This window comes from Rhinolophus ferrumequinum, chromosome 6 (genome assembly GCF_004115265.2).
Source record: "Rhinolophus ferrumequinum isolate MPI-CBG mRhiFer1 chromosome 6, mRhiFer1_v1.p, whole genome shotgun sequence".
Classification (NCBI taxonomy): Eukaryota; Metazoa; Chordata; class Mammalia; order Chiroptera; family Rhinolophidae; genus Rhinolophus; species Rhinolophus ferrumequinum.
Window position 1 is genome coordinate 25076625 of NC_046289.1, and position 24479 is coordinate 25101103.

Consider the following 24479-nt stretch of genomic DNA (forward strand, 5'->3'; position numbering starts at 1 on the left):
TATTCTCAAGTAGTCAGGAAGTCTCCACTGTTTGGAGAGATCAAAGTTGGACTGAGTAGCCAACCATGGGCTTTCGGCTCCACTGAAATAGTACAGAACTGTGGGGGAAGCGCTGCATTAGATGTGCAGTACCAGCGATTCTAAATTGTAGAGCCTATAATGAACGTACGTGTGTACAGGACTTAGTCCCTGTGGGACAAGAGTATGGGTGGATGTTAGGGTCACGGCTCGGCGTTTGTTTCTTTGTGCTCTTGGACAAGGGCATGTCACCACAGTTAATCCAAAAGACCCTCCAGTGCCACTGGCCACCTGGACCCCACAATCGTGGGACCGATGTACATACAGATCAGTATGCCAGGGCGGCAGAGATACAGGGACAAAATCTAAATGATTAAACACATAAGAATTTTGGTAATTAGCAAGCTGCTTGCCCATTGGTACCGGACAACTTCATTTACCTGGTGATTAAGTATCATGAAATGTTAGCATGGCATGCACAGAGTTGCACCGAGCCACTTCCTGATTTCTCCACAGTACTCGTTGGAGTACACAAGTCAAGTATTGTCAGTGACTGGAGGAGCATGAAAAATGGAGAATGTGATCTCAAGTCTTCTGGTTCCAAGTCCCAGCTCTCCACTTAACTAAGTCTGTGATCCAAGGCAAGTCACTTAGTATCTCTTTGCCCAGGCTTCTCCACCTGTAAAATGACGCGCATTTTTATATCACTACTACTGTCCTACCTCTTTATGGGTTAAGGATCAAATAAGATGGGGGCAAAGTTCTTTATAAATGAGGCACTAAAATTATTTAACATGTAGCTCATTTATCAGATGACCGATCATTCCTTTTTTTTTTCTTTTATTTGGTTCTCTGTACATTAAGTTGTATTAGGCCAAGTTCTGACAGGAAATAGAACAGTCAAGATTGTACAACTGAAGAGTTTAACTGGTGAAGCATCCTGGGCTAGTAACAGTGAGGTCCAATTTACCAGCTGGAGGTCTGAGGGGACAAAAGGAGAGGTTACTGGAACCCAGAGAGAGCTGTGTTCCAACAGAAGCCCTGGCCTTGGGTACAGGAACATGGCCACAGCCCCCACAGCCACGCAAGAGGGGAGCCAGGGACTAACAATGCCATCTCACTCTCCTGCCCCCCATTTTCCTGCGGGTATGTCCCACTGGCTGAAGCCACCAGGGCTGGGGAGCCCCCAGGGTAGCCCATAGAAGCCAGCTCCTTAGGGAACAGAGTAGGTGAAAGGGGCACAGGCAGCTCTGGAGGGGCAAATGGAAGCTCCCCAGCAAAGCCATTATGGCTGGTCTCAGTCTCTGCCCTTCCTTTTTTCTCACCCAAGATTTAAGTAGGCATAACTGCAGCTGCTTAGTTGCCACAGCAGCCAAGCATCATGACCTTCTAAATCATGCAAACCAACGCGCCATGTCACGGTTCTTTCTAGTTTATTGTTTTGTACAAAGAACCTCTTGAACACTTTGTATAAACATCTTAAAAACTTCTTTTCCTAGATTATAAAAAGTCAAAGCCAGTTTTCTTTGAGATGGGGCCCTTGAATGTGACACTCACGTCACCAGGATTTCTAGAAACAGGAGTTGCTGTACCTAACATTCTGGAAGGTGCCTTAAGAAAGGCCTGCTAAGGCCTGTTTAGAACCTGTAGCATCTTAAAAGATCCAACTTTCCTTCCAGTGCCTATGAATGATAATAAAAGGAGAATCCCAGCGATCTGATACTGACACCAGGTGTGAGAAGGCTAGTTTGGGGATTCCAAACTCCAGCCTTAAATCTTTCCTAGAAACTCAGACAAATGACTTCCCTCCAGCTGGCTTTCTCAAGTACCGATACATGTCTTTCTGGAGCCAGGCACTGACTACTGTAACAGTCTCATCAGGCTTTTTCAGAAACGGCTTCTGGTGAAAGCAGCTTTTATTTAATTATTGCCAGTCTTCAGCCCTTAGAAAAAATATCTTTTGTTTAAAAAGGGGATAGGGACTATTCTAAGGAATTCAATAAAAGGGAATAGGTACCTTTTATGAAAAGGACTTTTTTTTTTTAATTGGGGAATATTGGGGAACAGTGTGTTTCTCCAGGGCCCAGGAGCTCCAAGTCACTGTCCTTCAATCTAGTTGTGGAGGACGCAGCTCAGCTCCAAGTCCAGTCGCCGTTTTCAATCTTAGTTGCAGGGGGTACAGCCCACCATCCCATGTGGGAATCAAACCAGCAACCCTGTTGTTGAGAGCTCACACTCTAACCAACTGAGCCATCGGCCGCCCCTCCAGAAGCTCAGCAGCAGCTCGTTGTCTTCAATCTAGTTGTGGAGGGTGCAGCTCACTGGCGCATGTGGGAATCAAACTCGCAACCCTGTTGCTTAGAGCTCACACTCTAACCAGTGGAGCCATCCGGCTGCCCTGAAAAGGACTTTTAAGCTCTCTGAGCCCACAACTTCACTGAAATAACTTTACTAAAGTGTCTCCACATAAAACATAGCACCTTGTCCCCAGCAGCTGGGTGGATGGGATCTGTACACAGAGCATCCATTTAAAAAGCCCTCACTGGAAACAGCAATTATGGCAGAACTAGGGCTACTCTTTACTCCCTTAAGTCAAATCCACCTCTCCAGGATGCATCCTGCAGAATTAGCTGTAGGAGAAGCAGTAAAGGTCCTGCTGGACGGCCATGAGCAGCCCGGATGCTCCCTGGGAACCTCCGAGGCGAGAGGAGAAGGCGACACTGGGGATGCTGGTCCTGGAGGTGGGGTGTGGGGAGGGTATGGTTCTAAGCAGGCGGGCATCGTGGAGGCTCCAAATTCTTGTGTAGCAGTCCTGGCCCACTAAGAGAGGGAAGACATGTGGCAGGTTAGTGAGAGAATGCAGAGGACAATGTGATTCCATGGGAGCCAAAACACACAACTGGAAATTTTTTCTACTGGTAACATGTAGTTTTTGAAAATCAACATTACAGGTCACCCTGGTGCTCTAGAACCATAACTAGTTGCATGTATGGAAAGTGACAAGACACACTGGCTGGCTGTAGACCTTGGATGGCTGGCTCACTGGGCATCCTGGCTAATGGATGAGCATTCTGCTTGTCTTGGTGTCCAGGATTATTCAAGAGGGAGCCCAGCCCACCTGGTCTAGATGACATGCAACTGATTTCCTTTATGAAATAGTAACGAGGAAGATCTCGTAACATCATTCCATTCTGGGGACAAACCAGGTGACACCTCTCCCCAGAGCTTTCTGATTTAACGGTTCAGCTCCTAAGAGCAGACAGTTAGGGCTCAGAGTGGTAACGAAGGTGACACCTAACACCACTGGTTACACTAGCCCAGACACATGATATATGCTACCGGAGATCCTCAGAGGAAAGAGGAGGGCAGACCTCAGGCATTCGTGGAGTTCACGTTTGTGCTTCTGACCCCTCACGTGACTGACTACGACCACAGGTGCTACCTTGACTGGGGATGAATTCAGGAAGTGCAGATCACTGATTATTGCAGCTAGCCCACTTCCCACATCTGCCTCTCAACACGGCTCCCTTTTCTGTTATCCAGCACACAGAAACCCGTCGGAGCTGAAAACTTATGAAAAAATAGACTTAAAAAGGAAGCTAACTGGTGAGAGTAGTAAATAAGCCTAAGAAAGTTCTAACAAAGTGATGCTTCTTAGCCATAAGAAGCTCTCATGGGGAGTAAGTACTTTCTGTAGGAATGTGAGCAAATTTTAGGATCTCATATTCTTTAATGTCAAGGGCCTACTATTTCATTTACCAAACCAGCGAACTTTCACGCTGTCAGAATATTCGGAGCCCAGAAGCAGTACCATCTCGTAATGCCTTTCAAGGGGGTTCAGTGGCCAGATAGCTCTGCTCCTATTCTATAGATCATGGAACCACAGAATGTTGTTTATGGGACCGAGAATCAGCTCCTTTACAACGACCCAGATTTCTTTAGTCAGCATCCTCTGGAGGAAATGTGAGTACAGAGAACAGGGAGCCCAAGCTTCTCGACAGAACAGTTGCGTGGAGGGATAAGGTCCCACTGAATGCTGACCTGGTGAATAGACTTAAACCCTACACCCAGGACTCCTGAGCTTCTGTGTTTTATTGCACCTAACTTGCCTGTTACTGAAGGGACGTTTGCCCACTGGTCTGAGAACAAAGGGCTGCCTAACTGATGGACGTTTAAACGGCCGCTTACTAATGTCCAACTCGGCGTCCCATTTGTCTCCCCAACCCCAACAGTCCACGATCCCTTTATTAGTTCTGTTTTAGAGTAATTTCTCCCTCCGCTGAAGATGCTGGGGGCCCTAAGGGACAGTATTTGATGGATGGAATCTCCCCTTCCCCAGGTACCTGCCACCACGATTCCTTCTTCCTCGTGCACGTGCAAGGGCAGGTGCGCGTACTCGTTCACGTGACCTTCGTACTGCCTTATACACTTAGCGGTCCTCAGGTCCCACAGCTTGATCTGTGGGAAGAAGCACAAAGGGCCATTTAGGAGGTCCCAGCAGGTACACTGGTGAACCCCGCATGGAAGCCAGGGAGGGCGAGGTGGTCTCCAGAGATTTCTTCAAGTTAGGAAAATCTAAGCCTCAAACTCCTGAGCCACAGTCCATTGAAAGGCAGAACCAGTTTAATGTCTGTCTAGACCAGACTGGACTCCCAGTGGGCAGATGCTCTGCACAGTGCACAGCTCACCTGTTCTCCAGCTGCCTTTCCCTGCGGCTGTCTGGCATGAGGCTTTCTTCTGCAGAGCCCCTCCCCTGACAGAACCCCTCCACCTGACAGACCTCTGGGCCACCAGTTCTGGTGGCTTGAGAAAGTCAGTGCTACCCTACCGTTCCAGCCATGTCAGATGCCATCAGGCATTGCTCTTCTCGGAGGATTTGCACAGACGTCACTGCCGAGTCATGGAACAGGCGGGTGGCCTTCCAGCCCTTGCCCTGATTCCGACAACGCAGATCAATGGCAAAGATCTCCCCGGACCGACAGCCATTAAACAGCAAAGGAGCCTATGGAAAGAGGGACTGCTCGGTACCTCCCTCAGGCTGGGAGGGCTGCACCCTCCAGAACACAACCCCTGCCTCTCCTCCCCTATCCCAGCCCTTGTTAGAGGTGTGGGTGGAGATGGATTGGTCAGGGTGTGAGCCTCAGTAGTGTTGGAAGGGTTTCTTATGAAAGGGGGAAAGAACTGGACCCCCATATGTCCCTCCAAGGGCGTCCCCACTGGTGGCTGTACTGGCCCCATAGGCCTCACTCTGAAGGCCAAAGGATGGCACTCTGTCTCCACCAAGGTCATTCGTGAGAAGTCGGGGTGATGAGTATAGAGTAGGAGAGATCAGAAGTCCAGGTAAGACATGGGGCCCCAACTAGAGGGACGATGGCTGAAGAAACCTAAATTAATGAACTCTGTGCTTACTGCTGGAAGCAGGCTGACACACCCCTTTTACATTTTTAAAGAGATGGCATTTTCTGTGGGGCAAGTCTTTGAAATGTAGTTATGACTATAATTTTGATTTTTAAATTTATAAAACGTGTAACTTGAAAGCTGTGTGTGAAAATATTTAGTGCTATGCATTGGGACTTAATTTATACACTAAAAAAAATTACTTGTCCTACTGGCTAATCCAAGCATTACTCAAGAATTGCTAACAATTCATTTAAATAGGAAGTTGTTTAAAGCTCGTTTAGCTAGGCCTTTCTGGATCAGCCAACTTCCACCCAGTGCAGACACATTTACCAAGTAACCTGTTCATTAAGCCTTTCCGATGCCCTCTTTTTCCCTTGTGAAAGGGGGAGGAGGACTACATGCCATACTGGAATCCAATTTTAATCCAGCAAAATTTCCACCCTTGGGGAACTTTATATTACACCCTTCCCAATCCAACCAACCATGACAGCAAACTGCTGGGCCAAGACATCACTGCTGGTCCCAAATGACAGCCGGTGTCCTGTCACCACGTTGGTCACCAGGACCCACCGAGACAAGCCTGATACAGACAGAGATGGGGTGGAGAGACAAGTGTCACTTCCAGTCTGGGGAGAGGGAGTGCTGGGCAGGGGGGATTTGAGGTCTGATCAATCCCTTACTTTGGGGACCTGGGGTGGCAGACGTGGCTCACCTGTACTGAAGGAGTTATTTGCCTGGACGTTCAAGGACCATGCACAGGACCAGGCCCCAGGGATCCGGAAGCTGCAGAGCATGCCAGGTCGGTCTCCTGAGGAATAGTGAACGTAAAGCATGGCTGCCCTCTAGGAACAGACACCTTCCCTTCGTGCTGCCAGGCCAGTGACCACCAGATCCCGGAAGCCTCCAGGAAGAGCTGCTCAGAGGGGTCTGCGAGGTCAGACAATTAAGTTCGCGAACTTGTTGCAATGATGTTGCTAGTCTTTTTTTGATATCAGAGGGATTATTCATTATGAATTTGTACGAACTGGACAGTTAACCAAGTTTTGGAAGTGCTGAAAAGGATGCATGAAAAAGTTAGACGACCTGAACTTTTCGCCAACAATTCATGGCTCTTGCATCACGACAATGCACCAGCTCACACGGCACTGTCTGCGACAGAGTTTTTAGCCAGTAAACAAATAACTCTATTGGAACACCCTCCCTACTCACCTGATCTGGCCCCCAATGACTTCTTTCTTTACCCAAAGATAAAGGAAATATTGAAAGGAAGACATTTGGATGACATTCAGGACATTAAGGGTATGATGGCCATTCCAGAAAGAGTTCCAAAATTGCTTTGAAGGGTGGACCAGGAGCTGACGTTGGTGCATAGTTTCCCAAGGGGAGTACTTCGAAGGTGACTATAGTGATATTCAGCAATGAGGTATGTAGCGCTTTTTTTAGGATGCGTTCGGGAACTTAATTGTCCAACCTCGTATACCTTGGCCCTATTCTGGGTTTTGTGTTAGTTAGCAAAAAAGAGACACTCAACTGAGTTGCCTGGTTCAAAAGTGGTTATTCTGAGAGTAAATATATGAATCTTTCCTGATGTCCCAGTAGAAGTATTAAAAATATTAATATTAGGTTGGTGCAAAAGTAATTGTGAAAATATATGGTAACGGAAAGAGAACTGACTCTGGGTGGTGAACACACAATGTGATATATAGATGTATTACAGAATTGTACACCTGAAATCTATGTAACTTTGCTAACAATTGTCACCCCAATAAACTTTAATCAAAAAAAAAAAAGTAATTGCGGTTTTTGCAATTATTTTTAATCTTTTAAACTGCAGTTACTTTGGCACCAACCTAACAGCTATCAGGGAGGGAGTATGGAGTTACAGATAAGAGGGTTTCAACCCCAGATCACACTATTAGTTGTGTCATCTCAAGTAAAACGTTTTTAAAAATAAACTTTATTGACATAAAACATATATAAAGGGCACAAATTATATAACTATACAGTTTAATGAGTTATCACAAAGTAAATATAGCCATGTAATGACCACCCAGGTTAAGAAACAGAACATTCCAGTATCCTCCCAATTGCCACCTCCCCACTTCTCCCCAAAGGGAACCATTATCCTGACTTCTAACACGACACATAGTTTTGTAAGGCAAATTCTGAACTTCTCTTTGCCTCAGTTTCCTCATCTGTAAATTGGTGATACTACATACTCCTGCCTCATAAGCCTGCTGTATGATGAAATGCCAGGCAACAGGCAAGGGTGCATGACCTCATTTAATCCACCATGTAACCCAATGGGGTAGGTATTATCTTCACTTTACAGGTTAAGCAAGTTGGGATTCATGCCAGGTCTGCCTGAGGCCTGCACTCTTAGAGGCCTGGCCCTTGTCTAGTTGATCCTAATTCTTGAAAGATTGGAAACTTAATATCCAGAACACTGCCAGGGAGAAGTCCAGAATTCTGAATTGTCTTCAGCCAGAGAGAATGTAAGTATCTCCGACAGCACTGGTCACACTTTCGCGAATGATCTGTACAGGCAGCCCAAATAGAAGTATTTTGATCTCTTGCACTGACTACACACACTTTTAACCCTTCTGGCTGCTGACATGACCCAAAAGGAGGAAATACGTAAAGATGCACATGCTTCTAGTACAAATCCTGTGTCAGATTTAAGGAATCTCCTACAGGTGCTTCTGCAGACTATCCCTCCATGAGCTATGACTTGGGCTCCCCCCGGCCTCTGCTTCCCAACCCTCCTGTCCAAGCCTTCACCACGGAGCTTATGCTGTTGTTGTTGGCTGCAGCTCCTGGGAGGCAGACGACAGAGACCTTTGTCAGAGCACCCCATTAGCCAAAGGAAAAGGGCCTGGTACCTGGATGACTATTGACGAACAGTGACGCCGGGAGCAGGGTGGCGCAGCCTGGAGTCTCTGCGATTCCCAGGAGGCACAGTCTGGAAAAGCTGTTAAGGGCAGTCAAGTACAAGGTTCTCCTCTGGGAGGGGAATGGGCATTAGTGCCCTTCAAAAAACTAACAATTATACCCCTAAAGGCAGATTGACATGTTTACATTTTCCGTATTTAGTTTCAGATTATTTTTAAAGGAAGAAAAGGTCACAGATACAGTTAAAAGCCCTCTTTGACCCCTCCGCAGCCCAATTCTCCCTTCTTCCCCACCCAGAAAGAATCGCTACTCTAGAACTGGTCCGAGTTCTAGGCTGTGTGGTAATTATTTCCACAACATATTTGTCCATGAGTAACATGAAGAATTGTTTATATTTAAAAACATATGTAAATGGCATCACACAGCGTATCTTCTACAACTTTTCAATCTCCTTTGTCTTCTAGATTCATCTGTGTTGATGTTTGTAGCCCATTTCCTATATTCTCACCATGGAGCATTCTTTTGTATAAATATATCACAATTAATTTATTCAGTCTCCTGCTGACGGGCACTTAGGTTATTTTTCTTTTTTTGCTCTGCTGCTGGAATAAGCACCTTCCTGTCTCCTACAGGAGATGTGTGGGAGGCTTTTCTAAGGCAGTGTTTCTTAAACCTATGGTGACAACTTAATTTTACACTACAATGTGCTCTATACATACAAATATTTGAAACAAGTTTTATAAAATATTTGCCCTTACTAAGGATGAAATTCATATTTTCTAGTCTATTTCATTCAAAAAATGCTGTTCACAAATTGATTTAATGGCCCACTGACAGGTCATGACTCGCGGTTTGAAAACTCTGCTCTGATGCCACATCCAGAGTAGAACTGGGGGCTGGTAAGGGGCAGGCATCTTCACCTGAAAGTGGTTCTGTCAGTGTACGTAGACCAGCAGTTTTCCCCTTTCTCCGTATTTGCCAAATCTTGGCACTATCAGGCTTTTAAAATTTGTGCTTATCTGAATAGGTATAAAAATGACATCTCATTATTTAAAATTGCATTTTCCTGACTTCAACTGGGTGTATCGATTCACATGATTATAGTCATTTGGGTTTCCTTTTTTAATTGTTTCTTTGTATTCTTTGCCTACTTTCCTACTGAACTGTCTTCTGACTGATTTCGTTCCTCTATCTTCCCCTTCACAGCCAAAATTTTCTCAAGAGGAACCTATGTTTATCCCCACTTGTCTTTTTACTCTTCAACCCACAGAAATCCAGGTGTGACAGTCACCTTTCCAGTGAAATGTTCTCCCCAAGGTCTCCAATGAGCCCCTAGTTTCTAACTCTGATGAACACTGTCCAGTCTTGGCCCGTGGTCATGCAGCATAATTTCTAACACACATTCGTTGGCCTCCACACCACCACTCTCTTGGAGTTCCATCCTTGCACTTCCTCCTACCACCAAGATTCCCTGGCCTAGATTCTAAGCCTCTCAGACTCGTGCCTCAACTCCACTCCTGCTCATGGCTCCCTCTCCACTGCCTGCTCAATCCGGCAGGGGCCTTCTGTCTGAGATGTCACCCTTGCCAGCCTGTCACCTGCACTGCTATATAAGAAATGACCACCGTCTTCCAGGGGCATCCCACATCCCCGAGCATTCAGTCCTGCAAAGCCCTACTTAGCCAGAGACATCACGGATACCAGACCATACAATGCTGCCCAATGTGCCAAGCTCTCTTGACTCTTTCTTCTCTGGGAGCTCTGTCCCCTCTTTCCCACACGGGAATCACTTCCAGGAAGGCTGCCCCAATCCCTGCATCCCTCTTGCATCCGACTGCCCCACAGACATCACTCGGAGACTGTCACCCACTGCACTGCCTATCTGTAGCACTATGCACAGGGATTACACACGCTCAGCAGAGGTTGATGGAATGGACACGCCCATACCTCACTGAAAAATGTAAATACTTGTAAAGCAATCATGAGACATTCTTGACATTCTGAATGTATGATGTGTGGCTGAAACCCAGGTTACAGTCAAACTCTGCTACTTACAGAGCCAGTACTGTAGACTTAATCCTTTAACAGGCCAGAGGTTAATGCAGAGCCCAGTAAGTGTAGAAAAGAATTCGGTCTAATGTCCCCCAACTCTTGGGGGGAATAAAAACACAGAATACAGGTCTGAACAGGTACCACTTTTGTAAAGGGAGAAAGTTCCATGAGCTTCAGAAGCAGCAGGGGCACAAATACCTGAAGATGACCTGAAATGACCTGAAGATGACCTGAAATGACCATCAGAGGGCAAGCCGCTGGTCAAGTTACAGCAGCACACTCCTCACACTCTTTAAACCCAATTAGAAGGATTTCTGTCTTCTCCACAGCCCACAGGAAAATGAAAACATGCCATACTGTTTTAGGATCAGAAATGAGAGCGAGGTTTTAGGGCTTGGTCCCTTCTGTTCTCTGGTAAGATCATCACAGTAACAGGGGGTCCCATCACCCCACAGGATCACACCTAAAGAAAGCCATATAAAAATTCCAGTTTACAGAACACACAGTTCTGTGTTTGTCTTACGTAAAATATATAAACAGATCTCTAACTTAGGCTTGCAACCCTTTGAAATAGTGCTGTGGAACAAATTTAAAAAACAGCCTCCAATTCGGCCATCATTTGTTGAGGACCTATAACTTGCCAAGCATTGTGCGAAGTGCATTCACAGATGTTAACTGTTAACCTCATGACAACTCAGGAAGTAGGTGTTCGGTACCTCGTCAAAATTTCACGAACTCATTTATTACAGAAATGAACCAAGACAAGACTCATTAACATGTGGCTCTGGGTCAAACAATATTCTCCCTGAAGCACATGATGGACAGGTGTCCTGTCCATCATTAACAGCCCCCAGACCCAGCTACCCTGACACTACACTCCTGTGCTTGCAGCCAAAAGCCCTGACGGCTCTCTGGGAAGGCAGGGACTAGAAAGAAGAGTGCCCTGAAGAAGCCACCTCTGGCAGGAACCCTAGGCCCAGAGCCCACACACCCATGTCACTCGCCAAAGGAATCCCTTTCCTGGTGTCTTCCCTCAGCCTCCCCCAGGAGGCCCACCTCACCGCGGGACCACTGCAGCTCTTGGCTCCTCCTTTACTTCAGGAGGATTTGGGGCTCCTTCCCAAGGCTTTACTGTGCCCCTTTGCTTTATTCCTCTGCCAAGGCACCAAGCACCAACTCTCAGGTTCCAGAACAGTGTCTGGTACGCAGTGACCCTTCCCAGGGTCATCCCAGGACCTCAACCACTTCCCTGAGATCCATGGGAATCCTTGTTTTTCACCCACGTGCACTGCTCTTTCTGAAAGGGTGAGGGTGCGTGCAGACCTCTGACCACTAAGACGCCACCTCACAAACCCCAGACACCCGTCCACATCAAGGCGTGTCCTGCCCACCAAACCCCTCCATCTGCCAAAAGATACAGAACGTGAGAATCCAAGTGATTCAGCGAGGCCCAGCATACAGAGTTCACCTGGTGAGGAAACACACAGCAAGATGGAAAGATTGGTCTGACTGCCAACTCATGGAGAGAAATAGACAAATGCTTTCCTGTGGAATAACTTGTGGGGATACAGACGTGTGACTTCTTTTTCCAGCTCTCGCTCTTTCAAAAGGGGCTAGAAGAAGCACTCTGGGAACAGGGAAGCTCCCAGCCCAACCATACAGAGCCTTGAAGAGGGTCGGGGAGGAGTAGTCCCCGGGCCTCCACCCTTCATCTTCAGCACGGGCCTCACAGTGAGACATCGGATCTACCGTCCAGGGTGGGGATGACTTCCCGGCAATGGCAGGAAGCAAGCCTAACTGTGAAGGTGTCCTGTATCTCACTTTACTCAGAAACCATTTTCAACCTGTATGCATCTTGCGACTCATATCCTAACAGAACAGAAAGTCACAGCTTCTTATAGGTGCAGTTGTCACACCACGGCAATTTAAAGATTCCCCTTAGGCAGCAAGCGCCTCATACTTCTGTAAACCTCAGTGTCAGCCAAAGACAGGCTGAGTGACTGACGCAACGTCCTGACACTCCAGGAGGACCCTCCACCCAGGCCACCGCAGCCCACCTCCCAGGAGCTCTGTGCCTTGGTGTGGGCTCCTTCAGATCAACTTGATCTTGAAGGGAAGGTCCTGACGACCAGTTAAAGAGCCACTGCCTCAAGCCTTCCCCCATCTAAAGGCATTCCTCGAAGACGACAAACTCGGGAGGCCCTTTGCTTCACCTATGGGTTCTCAGGATCTAAAACTCAAGTTTTCCCTTGGGAAAATGAGGTAACCGAGTATTGCCTTCTTCACAAAGTTCTCTCCTCTATTCTGCATTTGGCCAACCACTGCACAGCCCCTCGATCCAAAGCGGGCTGCAAGGCCAAAGGGAAGAGCAGAGTACCTTCCGGTTGGTGAAGTAGAGGTTTTCGTGCATATGCACCCTGAGTGTGGGGAGCGTCAGACCGCGCAGGCTGATGATGCCATACTTGGAACCTCCGACTCTGACGTCATTCACTGTGAAGAGCCGGTCACTGTTGGTATCCGCCTGGAGGGGAAAAATGGATTGCAGGTGACCCCCCAGGCCTAAGACCATCTACCCATCTCTCCCAGCCTCCGTGCTCTGTGCGTTTCCACCAGGTGAGAGCTGCTGTCCGTGAGGAAACGTGGAGATGACCCAAGTTGCCCCTACCTGGTGCAGCCATAGTTGGGCAAAGCTAACAGGTGTCTGGGCTCAGAATTCAGGAGCAAGGACAGATGACAATGAGGGGCGGCGGCCAGGACGTCTGAGGTCTGCAGTGACCCCACTTGCAACTGGGTTTGGAAGAGCCTTAATGTCCACCCAGAGGAACTATTCAGATGAGACACGTGGTAACAGCAAGTGGCCATTATGAAAGCCACAGAGCAACCTGGATGCTAGTGAAAATGGTCACGGGGTCAAAGGAGGATACAGAATTGTATTCCCATTACACAGGCACAATATCACTAAGTAAAAGGAAGATGCTACACTGAAAAAAAATTACGACAGAAGAGACTGCACTGGGATGTGGGTTATTTTTATGATTTTTTTTTCATTTAAAAAACATGGTTAATAATTATTTCAAAGCAAAAACTATACAGTTATGCGTTTTATATATATTTATAAATATATACACATATATATGAGTTTGGATGATGGTGAAACGGCACTCACTTTGCAAGTTTCCTTGGGAAGAATCATTACCAACCGTCCTTCCCAACCCTCTGGCCATACCAGCCAGGCAGTTATCATAACTCTGGGTGATGGACAAGGTTATCTAAGGGCCAGCCCACAGCTTCTGTGAGACCAAGTGCGAGGCCTGGGGGACTCGGGCTACACTAAGCAGCACGCGCACAGTGATCTCTGCTGCCTCCGCCCACCCTAACCACCCCGCCCCCATTTACTGGAGAGCCCCAGGGAAAGGGCTCCTGAAGAGAACCCACTGCAAGAAAGTATTCAAGTCCAACTATCCCCAAACATATGGGGCTAAGCCTAGGAGAGAATGTGAGTCCTGGCCCCCAGCACCCCTTATGAGGAAGGGCTCTGCTATTGAGGTCTCCTAGGCAAGATGTCAAGGATGAGTTCTGTAGCTTCAGCCCTGAGTCCTGTCAGCAGATCCTCAGGCCGAGGCTCTCCGTTCTGTCTCTCTCTCACTCTCCTGGGCTGTTTCTAGGCCTTTGGGAAGGGCAGGCCATGCTCTCCTGTGGTCTCGAGTTCCCAGTCTAGCTGAGCAGTCTGGCTTCTGTGTACAGGGACCTGCTGCCAACGCTTCCCTGGCCCCCCGGCTCAATAGTTGGCCCTGGCTTCCAGCCTGGGTGTAACCAAAAGCAGAGACTTTCTGCTCCCTGCAAATGGCGTGATAAAGGTATGGTGGGTGTGCAGGCCCAGATGTGCCACTCAATCAGGGACAGCAAGCAAGGGAGTGACATGCTGTTGCTACTGAAGAACTGGAGCTTCAGGTTTGGTCACCAAATTCCGCCCAGTATAAGGAGGATGAGAAGCCCCCAGTCCGCTGTGTGCCCTTTCAATTGTGTACACAACACACCCAAGGGCAAGTGACTTTGTGATAGTTCTCAGTCAGTGGTGGGCCCTGGCTTTCATGTCAAATGACAGAGTTGTAGTAAGTGTGACAATGGCCAGCATGGCCTGCCCTGCCGGCTTGGTACCTGCCAATAGGTAGCCGGTAGGTGCTTGTTAAAACTATAAAACCTAGAGGACACCACCTGCTTTCATGCAACTGGCCTCGACACAGCCAGGTTTGTTGGAAGCCAATGCTGAGCCACGAAGTATCAGGGGATGGCAGCCATACCCTCGGCACCCACAGATAGCTCCCTCCCACTCACCAGTATGAGGTTAAATCGGTCGTTTGCCAAAGCGGAGGGATCCGAGCTGTGAATTTGGACCTTTTTCCTCTGCATGCAGCTCACTCGAAGCTCATGGGCTAAACTGCAGAAGCGAAAGAGAGGGGCAGGGAGGGCATGGTTGCCATGCCTAAGTACCCATGAGGAAGATTCTGGGGGTCCTACCCTGTCCCACACCTTGGAGACCAACTCCTTTAGTCGGCTCTCTTCATATCGTTTCTCAGCAATGGAACTGAGCAAGATCCCAAATAAACTCAATTTTAGAACTCGGGAAAACTAAAGCAAAGAAATGGGTGGCCCATTGACAGGGTCGAAGAAAGTTAGAACTAGAGGAATTTGGTTTTGGATCATCTAGTCCAACTCTTTCCCTTGAGACCAAGAGATGCTCCTGACAAATGAAACAATCTGCTGAAAAACACACAGCTAATGAGGAGCGCCCAGGCACGCAGCCTCCCATCTTACTACCCTTTTCCTGCTCCACATCACGCTCTCTCTCCACTAAGGGCAAAGCCTGTTTTAGGGTACAGAACAGATCTTTTTAACTAGACCTTTAACTATTTTAGGGAAGTAAAGGAGAGGCATGTCCCTGCCATACCTCCCGCATGGCTTGCCTACCCTGAAGGTAGCCCTGTGTCCCCTATAAGCCACCCCAATTCACGTTGTTTCTTCATCTGCCCACACACAGTGGGAGGCAAGAGAACACAGGAGTCAGGGGCTCAGGCGTTAGAGTCAGACAGATCCCATTCTTTCTAGGTTTTCCTTGAGAAAATCACTCCACTCTGAGCCTCAGTCTCTTCTTCAGGAAACTGGGGGAAGTATCCACCTATCTCATGGGGTTTTAGTTAGAATCGTATCAGGAATCGTAAGTATTTAGATAAAGTTTAGTACACATGCATTCATTTAATGCTCCACGTTTGGTGACAGCTTGTTTGATAAGAAGAAAAGGAGGCAGAAATCTAACAGGAATGAAGTTATAAGACCTGCCAGTAAACATGATTTAACTGCCTTATCTGGCACAGAGTAACAGACGGAACATCCTGAGAAATTTCTGCCCAATTTCTCTGCCTAGATCCCCTCTCCTGTCTCCCTGGCCTCCTACAGGAGTCTCCCCGCTTGCTCTAGAGGGAAAATGATTCTCTCAGGGCTGGTTTCAGCAGCAGAAGGCAGGCTGTGAGTTGGAGTACTTCAATTGTGAGGACTCCTCACAGAGTACCTATATAGTTTCTTGATTGGATTCTTGGACCATGGAAATAAGATAGGAAAAGAACATTCGTGAAGAAAACAACAACGAGGCACTGACTTACCGGCAATAACTGGTGTTGTTGAGAAAACCCAGCTTGCTTTTTTGTAGCAAGGAAGAGGCATTAAATCCCATCCTGGCTATTTTCTAAATTAAAAAAAAAAAAAGAAAAAGATTCAGTGACGTTTTATGTTATGGGATAACAGAGAATGTTTTTCGTTTCATAGGATGCAATGAAGAAACAGGTACTAAGTTGGCAGAAATTATATGCCTAAAAGTCGACTGTCTCCTTGGCTAGTCTCTCCTTGCAAGAGAGAAAAACACATCACGAGGAAGTATGTGTGAGCTGGAAAGTCTGCTCACTGCCTCTTTCCAAGCTCCCCATTAATTTATACCCAGGGAGATGAAGCCACCAAGCTAGTGAGTACAGGCATGGCACTGCACACTCGGGTCTGCACTGTGCTTTCCATTCGCCTTATGGCAACTCTGGGGCCTGGATTTTCCATTCTGTTCCTCCATAACCATCAAAATGTCCTGGCATCTAATCCCCAGAAGAGATACAAGAGACCTTCATGTCCAAACCACATACGCTGGTTTTCTATTTAAAATATATAGTTACTGAAACTGTATCACGCTGCTTTTCAAGATTCCCCCAGGGAAGGAGAAAATGTTAGAATTACTCATGAAACTTAGTAAGCAGGAAAAGGAGGGGGGATTTCTTGTCGTTACTCTCTTCATCAGGTTCCCATCAGGGAAGATTCAACACTACACTCCCTACACTGCACTCTGCGGAGTGTCACATAGGCGTTTAACTGGCACCTGCTTTCTGCAGCGGATGGAGATTAGCAAGAGGTTGGCCCCCCGGAGTGTGGAGCCCACCTTTTTCTGCTTGTCCTCTTCCTCTAGCAGCTGCAGTCTTTTGAGCTCCATTTCCTTCTGCTGGATGCCCTCCTTCGTGAGGGGGTTGCAGTCGTTATGTCCAGGGAGCAAGCGGAAATAGCGATTCTTTTCAGGGTCAAAGTAATACCCTGGTAGATCTTTAGTCAAAAGAAATGAAATCCAACTTAAAACACTATGAACCCACCCACCTTGTATGGAGTCCAGTGGCCTGGCCACCAACCCTCACAGCTGCTTGTATTTCTGAGGGCCTGGAGGTGGGCTAGCATTGTCATCACCATCCTGGACCCAGTTCGGTCGTGGGGGGAGCTGTTTGCCCAGGATCACCGTTCTCGCCACACCCAGCTCTTCCCTTTAGTGTTTCAATTTGGTCCCAGAATTTCCTAAGTCAGGGAAGGGCAGTGACACACATGGGGTCTACCCACATGCAAGTGAAGACACACAGGCCTGAGGAGGAAGGGACACCAGGACAGACATAACCAGATGATGACGAGGCTGGATTCATTTTCATCTTTCCCCACAGGCAGGGCCAGGAGTCCTATCCACAGCCTTACCTGGCACAGAACTCCCAGCTGTGCTGGATGACGTCGATGGGGCCTCCTGGCTGCTGTGGCCCGAATCCTGTGAGCTCTGCTGTGCCCCCGTGTTACACCTGTGGACACACAGTCATGGTAACTTGCAGGAAAGGGCTGGTGTCCCAGTCATTCTCTGAATGTGGGTCCTGCTGGGAGGCAGGTCAGGCAGTTCCACAGCCTTCACTCTGACCTCTGTCCTTTGACTACTTGGGGAGCACTGACCTCTCTTTTCCTTGAAAGTTTACCTACTGCAAATCCACCAAAGTTAGGGCAAGGTTTTGCTTTCTCACCCTTAGAAGGATGCATGTCGCAGTAATTCCCTTTTCTTATCTCCTCACTTGAGCATTTCGTGAGGTCTTCTGGAATTTTCCGGATGAAAAGGAGAACAGAAATCTTTGCCAATACAAATTTTACCAGCTGGGCTCATTTGACAGCTCAACTGCAGTTACAAGGCCAGGTGAATTTCATTCTTTATTGGATTCAGCAGTACAAAGAGTTTAAATTTTACTTGGCTACCCAACCCTACAGATGGAGAAACTGAGGTTCAGGGCACAGAGGTGATCTACTCAGTCTTACTGGGATAGAGCCGTGGTTTAAACATTTTGCAAAGCTACACACAGCTTCTATGGCAATTATAGGCTAAAAGACATAATGATATAACAAAAGACCTAATTTTAGAATCCTGTAAAATCCTCTTTAAAATCAAGAACTTTTCCCCTCCTCACTCCAAAAGGAGTACAACTTGCAAAACTAGGTTGAAGGAATGCAAGAACTTTCTATTTTGTCTATAAATACTAACTATGCCTGGTTTCAGAGAAAACGTATTCTCCCTTTTTATGGCCCAGAGCTTTCTGTGATCAGCAGCAGGAGGAGGAAAGAAGGATTAAGTGTCAGGACAAATGTCTGTTTCTAGTCCAAGAACTGCTGCTCCATTCTCTCCACATGGAGCCCAGAAGGTGGCTGTCCAATGTGTTTCCACACGCCTCTGCCAAAGCTGAGTTGAGACTCTTATTGCACAGATCACATTTTGCTACACATTGTGCCCTTGAGGGAAGGCCTGGGCCCCCCAAAATATCCATGGTTCTCCTTTCAAACCATACAAACACTGGGCACTGTCCTGATCTTTCAATATCGGTCAAGTTTAGGTCTTTGTGGGACATGTAGATTCTCACTGGGCCCCTCTCAGACCTTGCATGTTCGTGTGCACGTGAGGGTGCGGGACGAGGCTAGAATGACACTGGGACACAGCACTTGCCTCTCATTAGAACCGTGCTGTCTGAACCAAGAGTTCTGCCGCTGGTTCCTTCTCCCACGTCTTCTACTTTTCCAGCTGCCTTTATGCATTTCTGCTCCTGTAAGAGAAAAAAAGAAAATTACATACAAATGTGTGTGCATGCACTTTTCTATTCGCTTTGATAGTTCCTTCATGCTCAGCACTACTAGGCAAAAGGATGGCCCAACCTCGGTTATCATCAAAACTGCCACATAAACGAAGCCTCACCTGTAAAGGGCTGCCTCCACCGATAAAATCCAATGCAAGAGAAACACCAATAAAATCCAATGCGTCTGTAGCCACTTCTCTGGCTGCAGTTCTCTTATCACACAGTTGACACCTGGCCTGACAACCTGTTAACCTCCATTCCCTGGGTCACGGTGTGAGGTGTTGACAGACTCTCACAATTACTTTAAGACAACAGTTTGAGCCTGGCATGAGAACTCTCTTATTCTTTTCTTTTCCTTACCAGGTAACACCAGAGTATACTATTTTTCTTTCAATCTACACACATCCTATTTACAGAGAACAGTCAATAGTAATCACTTTCTCCTATGCAGTTTTAGTATTAAGCAGGGAAAACTGTGAACGTAATTAATCAGGGGTCAGTATGTATGACTTCTTAATATGCTTTCTACACTTTTTATTTTTTAAGTGTGGTTTTCCAGGACCCATCAGCTCCAAGTCAAGTAGTTATCTTCAATCTAGTTGTGGAGGGCGCAGTTCACTCGCCCATGTAGGGATCGAACTGGCAACCTTGCTGTTAAGAGCACCGCGCTCTAACCAACTGAGCTAACCGGCCGCCCTCAATATGCTTTCTAAAGAGTGTTTTATTAGGTTGGTGCAAAAGTAATTGTGGTTTAAAAGGTTAAAAAATTGCAAAAACTCCAATTACTTTTGCACCAACCAATAGCTTCGGATGTACATTAGCTGTCAAAGGGAAGGATATGCATACGTATTTTTTTTTGACATAATGAGATAAGAGCACTCCTTAATGACACTGATTTTGCCATAACGATTTCGAGTGGCTTTTTCAGATCTTGTCTTGGATAGCCTGAATATATCACTTAATCATCAAAACATCACAAGTTTTAACACTGGGTATCACATTAGTTCTAGAAAGATTGAACTATGGTCCCTGGACCAGTTGCTTTGAGTTTCAGGTTTTCTCAATGCCTGGCGATTTTTCCCCCAACTCACTGTAGACACTAATGACATCTTACCAAATACATTTTAAAACCTCATTCAAATGCCACAACAAAATTAAAAAAAGATTTCTAGGGCTGAATGCAACCAAAGGACAGATTAGAAACTTATTTGTCTTTATTTCCCAACTACTTTTGAGAGTGGCGTGCCTGTCAGTATCCAACAGAGCACCAGAAGTCTGGGGCTACATTCCAGAATTCACCATTTATTCAACCACTTCTGTGTCAACCTGTGATTGTCAGCTGGGGCTACTTCAATACAAAGGAAGAGAAATTTAGTGAGTATAATACTTAACCAAACATTTCACAAATTCTGTAATAAATTCCTTGATTTCCTGGTGGGAATATAAAATGCCACAGCCATTTTGTAAATACAGTTTGGTAATTCCTCAAAAGATTAAACATAGAGTTATCACATGACCCAGTAAAACCCAGCAGAAATGAAAACATATGGCCACATAAAACTTTGGACAGCAACATTCATAGCAGCATTATGCGTAATTGCCTTAAAAGTGGAAACAACCCATATTTCCATCAGCTGATGAATGGATAAAAGTGGCACAATCATACAACAGAATGTTACTCAGCCATAAAAAGAATGAAGCAAAAAAAAAATAAAAATGAAGCACTGATACATGCTACGTGGATGAACCTTGAAAACATGCTAAGTGAAAGAAGTGGAACATATTAGGTTGGTGCACAAGTAATCGCGGTTTTTGCAATTATTTTTAACTTTTTAAACCGTAATTACTTGTGCACCAACCTAATAAAATTGTATGATTTAGTGTATATGAAATCTCCAGAATAGGCAAAGAGAGAGAGAGAGAGAGAGAGAGAGAGAGAGAGAGAGAGAGAGAGAGAGAGAGAGAGAGAAAGCACACACGTTTTCCAGGGGCTGGGAGAAGAGGTAGAGAATGAGGAGTGACTAACTAGTACAAAGGTCCTTTTTTAAAAGCTTCTTGAAAGTCTATTTTTCTGTTATGAAGAATTGTTTTTATCAGTTATCACAAATGAGTTGATAAATGCTCTGATTAAATTGTTTTATATTTTCAGGAATAAGAGAGACTAGTTATATATACCTTTTTATTGCCTAGGTGGTAGCTTGGTAAAATTTTTATAGCATTTTAAATGATTTATGATGTTCCATATGTACCCGTTTCTTAGGCAACAGTCCACCAAATTACTAGCTTTCCAAAAGCTGTAGTACCATATATAACACTTTAGTATGACAACAGCTTTATTTTAAAACCAGAATCAGGCTAATGTGACTTTTATTTAAACTAAAATTTATGCTTCATGCATTTGTAAAACATTGATATACTGGTGTCATGTTTATTGTGTGGTTATACACTTGTTGAAAGGTAAATTTACAGGTCAAATAGTTTCAGTAAAAGTTTAAAAAAGGAAAACTTGTCTTTTCACTAAAAGCTTCATGAAATTACATTTGTATTTAATCAGAATGACTAGATAAGATCCTTTTCTAGAGTCAACCTAAAAGAAGCTAAGTGGAATTGATAGATCTTTTATAGTTTTTGTTATCTACTAACTTTACTTACTACTTACTATAGCACTCCCAGAAAGGAACAGTGCATTAATATGAAGTACCTTAAAATCCAAAAACGGGAAGGGCGTCATATAAAAAGATCACACAGTGCTAGGCAGGAGGTTGAAATGATTAAGTGTGTAATATTTTTAAAACCTTCATTTTGGGTCAGCATAAATTTCCTTCAATTTTTTTCTTTATCAGTAGCACTTCATTTTGAGGTTTAACATAGCAAGCCAGTATAAAGTTTTACAATATAGTAATCCTGGATTCTGAGTTGCGTTAAGATGAAAATGAAAATGAGAACTGTACTTAGGAAAATTAATTTTCTTCTTCTTTAATATCTAACTCTTCATCTTCTGCTTGTCCATTCTTTCTTAGTTGACAGGTTGACACCTGTCCTGGTCCAGATACCCTCTTAGCTGACAGTGATCTCTGAAAAGGCATCTTTGAATGTGCTCTTACATCCAAAAGAGATGGATATTCTGGTGGTACTTAGAGCTTCTGAAAACCACGAAATCTTCTTTCTCATCAATCTTTTGTATATTTTGGTGGATAGCAGAGTATACTTCTAAAGCTTTGCTGTGAATAGCATTTCAATAGTGAAAAATTATGAAAATATAGTCTTTATATCATTTACTTTCTGCTTTTCAAAACTGCTAATAGTTTCCTCCAGATGAAAGTTGTTTGGGTAGCATCCACTGTAACTCTCTGTAACTGGGTTCCGCCAGTGAAATATGTCCTTCAATTTGCTGCCTTGTCCTTTCTAATTCAGTTAACTGCTTAGCTTCTCCTTCCTTGCTGTTAATGTTGATTTGAGATCATCCCACTTCATTTTTACAATGGTTCCATGAGCTTTCAAAGGTTCGAGTCCTTTGGCTGCACAAGTCTTTCAAACTCCACTTGTTGCTAATCCTGAAGTTCGGCCAACACCTGTGCAGTTTTTCAGTACCTGTTTTAAATCTGGGGGTCTCTGTACAGAGACCTATTCGTGGATCTCATTCACCCAGACATGGCTAGGCCTCACAGTCTGAGAGTTTTCCCCCACAGGAGCGGCAAAGATTTGGCTTGGTTCTCCAAAATGCTTTTGTTTTGCGAGTCCCAGTTTCCTGGATAACCCGCCCCTCCCCTGCCCCAAGTCACCATTCCAGGCCTGGCCACAGAATCCCGAAGGCGTAGGCCTGGAAAATGCCCGAGGTTTGTGGGACGGGGTCTGCGCTGGGCCACGTGGGGTTGCAGGCAGCCTCCCTTCCGGCTTCTGAGCATGGGAGCGTCAGTGGTAGCCGCACACCGCGGGCTCTGGTTGGTCCGCTTGCTCCCACCTAGACAGGAAGGCCCAGAACTCCGCCCAGGGCTGAAATTCGGCGTGGGCGAGAGGCACCATTTGCCCCACCCAGGCCCTCAGGTTGGGCAGAAGGGGCACCTGTGCCTCAACATCCTACTTAGCACAGGGCCAGGGGCCTGGGCTGGCGCCCAACAACGCACTGCTCCGAGGGGCCTGGGCCGCATTGGGGTCACGGGATTTCTTTTTGGGGTGATGAAAATGGTCTGGAGTAAGAGATACCACATGATGGTCGCACAATCTTGCGAATATATTAGTACTACAAAACCCATCGAATTGGACACGTTAAGATGGTGAATTCTATCGCAAAACCAAAAACGATTTAGTACAACAGTACTAATATTTCAAGTGAGAAACATCATAAATATCCAACAACAGGAAAATTAAGATTACAGAGACTGCTGGGCTGTAACATGGAAATGCTGAAGCCACTGGTTTGTCAAGCCGAATACAAAATGGCCTCTACAAGAAGCGTGCCGTGCCCACAGTGAGTCGGTATTTTTTTTTAACTCTACTTTACAAATGAGGGAACAGGCTTAGAGGGTTAACCATCCTGCCCAGAAAGACAGGAGTAGTGTCTGCTCTGGCCCCTGGGCTTGGTGACTTACAGGACATCCCCTAACTATGATTTCCAGGTTTATTTAAAACTAGATTTTGGGGCTTTGGAATGTTGTTCGTTTCCTCCAGGAAGTTGTCCCATCAATTTACTTTTCCTTCTTGCTGTTTGCTTCACAAGAGATTGTCTGTAGACCAGTCATGCCCATCAAGGGGAAAAGGGTATCATGGTTTCTGAGGTTAACTGGAGACGATGAGGCTTCCTAGACACTCCAGCACTAGTGTGGAAAAAGTGGTTTTCCCGCTAACACTCGGTGTGGAGGCGAACTCGGAAAGCTTGGGTTTAACCCGGAACTCCACCGTCTGCAAGTCTGTGCGTTACCTTGGGTAAGTGACGATCTCACTGGGCCTCTGACAAAGGTACTAGTACCTACCTCACAAAGCTGGTGCGTGGAAAACTTAGTTAATGCTTGCAAAGCACTTAGCACAGTGCCTAGAACTCAGTAAGCTTTCAACCTGCGGTAGCTGTTAGGCGGACCTGTCTGAACACCTTAATCACAATCTGAACTTTCTGGGAAACCAACTCCAAGGGCCCGCAGTCTAGTCACTGGCAGGTGTTGTGTGGCACTTTCAGCATCAGGGTTTAGAAAAAAACGCTCTTTCGGGTCAGACACCTAAGCGGCGGCACTCGGGATCACCCTACCCCCGTATTTGCGGCTGCAAAACCGACCCGACAGGACAAACCCAGCTCCACGCGCCCACGAATCCCGCACACCCGGAGCTCGGCGATCCAGCCCCTTACCCACGCCACCATCAGGCCCGTGTTCCACGTGCTCGGCTCTTCCCCGCCCCTTCCCCCCACGCCCGTCCCACTCCGAGCTCTGTGCGACAAGCAACAGCAGCCGCCGAACCGACACCAACGATCACCTCAGCTAAGGGCACAAACTTACTCGATTAGAGGGTCCTTCCAGGCTCTCCCTCGGGCCCAGAGTCTGCAGTAGTGGCAAAACGTATAAGGACCCGGAAAGACCACGATATAGTGTCCACCAGTTAGTTGCGTCCGTTTTTGTGTTGTCGCAGCGGATAGGGCCAAGGCGGCCGCCCCCTCCTACTCATTGGACACCGCTTCTGACT

The 24479-nt window shown here is 46.3% G+C and overlaps 1 protein-coding gene and 1 pseudogene across 2 annotated transcripts; both read right to left on the reverse strand.

Moving 5' to 3' along the window:
- DCAF4 (DDB1 and CUL4 associated factor 4) lies at positions 1 to 24414 on the reverse strand. 2 transcript variants are annotated; one of them, XM_033106842.1, is made up of 15 exons: positions 24296 to 24414; positions 18683 to 18779; positions 17407 to 17504; positions 16835 to 16992; positions 16020 to 16102; positions 14698 to 14800; positions 12740 to 12883; positions 11781 to 11830; positions 8301 to 8380; positions 6131 to 6226; positions 5901 to 5998; positions 4847 to 5020; positions 4362 to 4476; positions 2621 to 2838; positions 1 to 98 (listed from the first exon to the last, which is right to left on the reverse strand). In XM_033106842.1, the coding sequence occupies exons 2-14, from the start codon at positions 18769 to 18771 to the stop codon at positions 2645 to 2647; spliced, it is 1482 nt and encodes a 493-aa protein (XP_032962733.1). In that variant the 5' UTR covers positions 18772 to 18779; positions 24296 to 24414; the 3' UTR covers positions 1 to 98; positions 2621 to 2644. The 2 variants fall into 2 exon arrangements, with proteins under 2 accessions (XP_032962733.1, XP_032962732.1); XM_033106841.1 differs by lacking the exon at positions 1 to 98 and having other exon boundaries at positions 2296 to 2838.
- On the reverse strand, positions 21770 to 22832 carry LOC117023102 (protein FAM92A-like; annotated as a pseudogene).
- Positions 24415 to 24479: the final 65 nt, after the last annotated feature.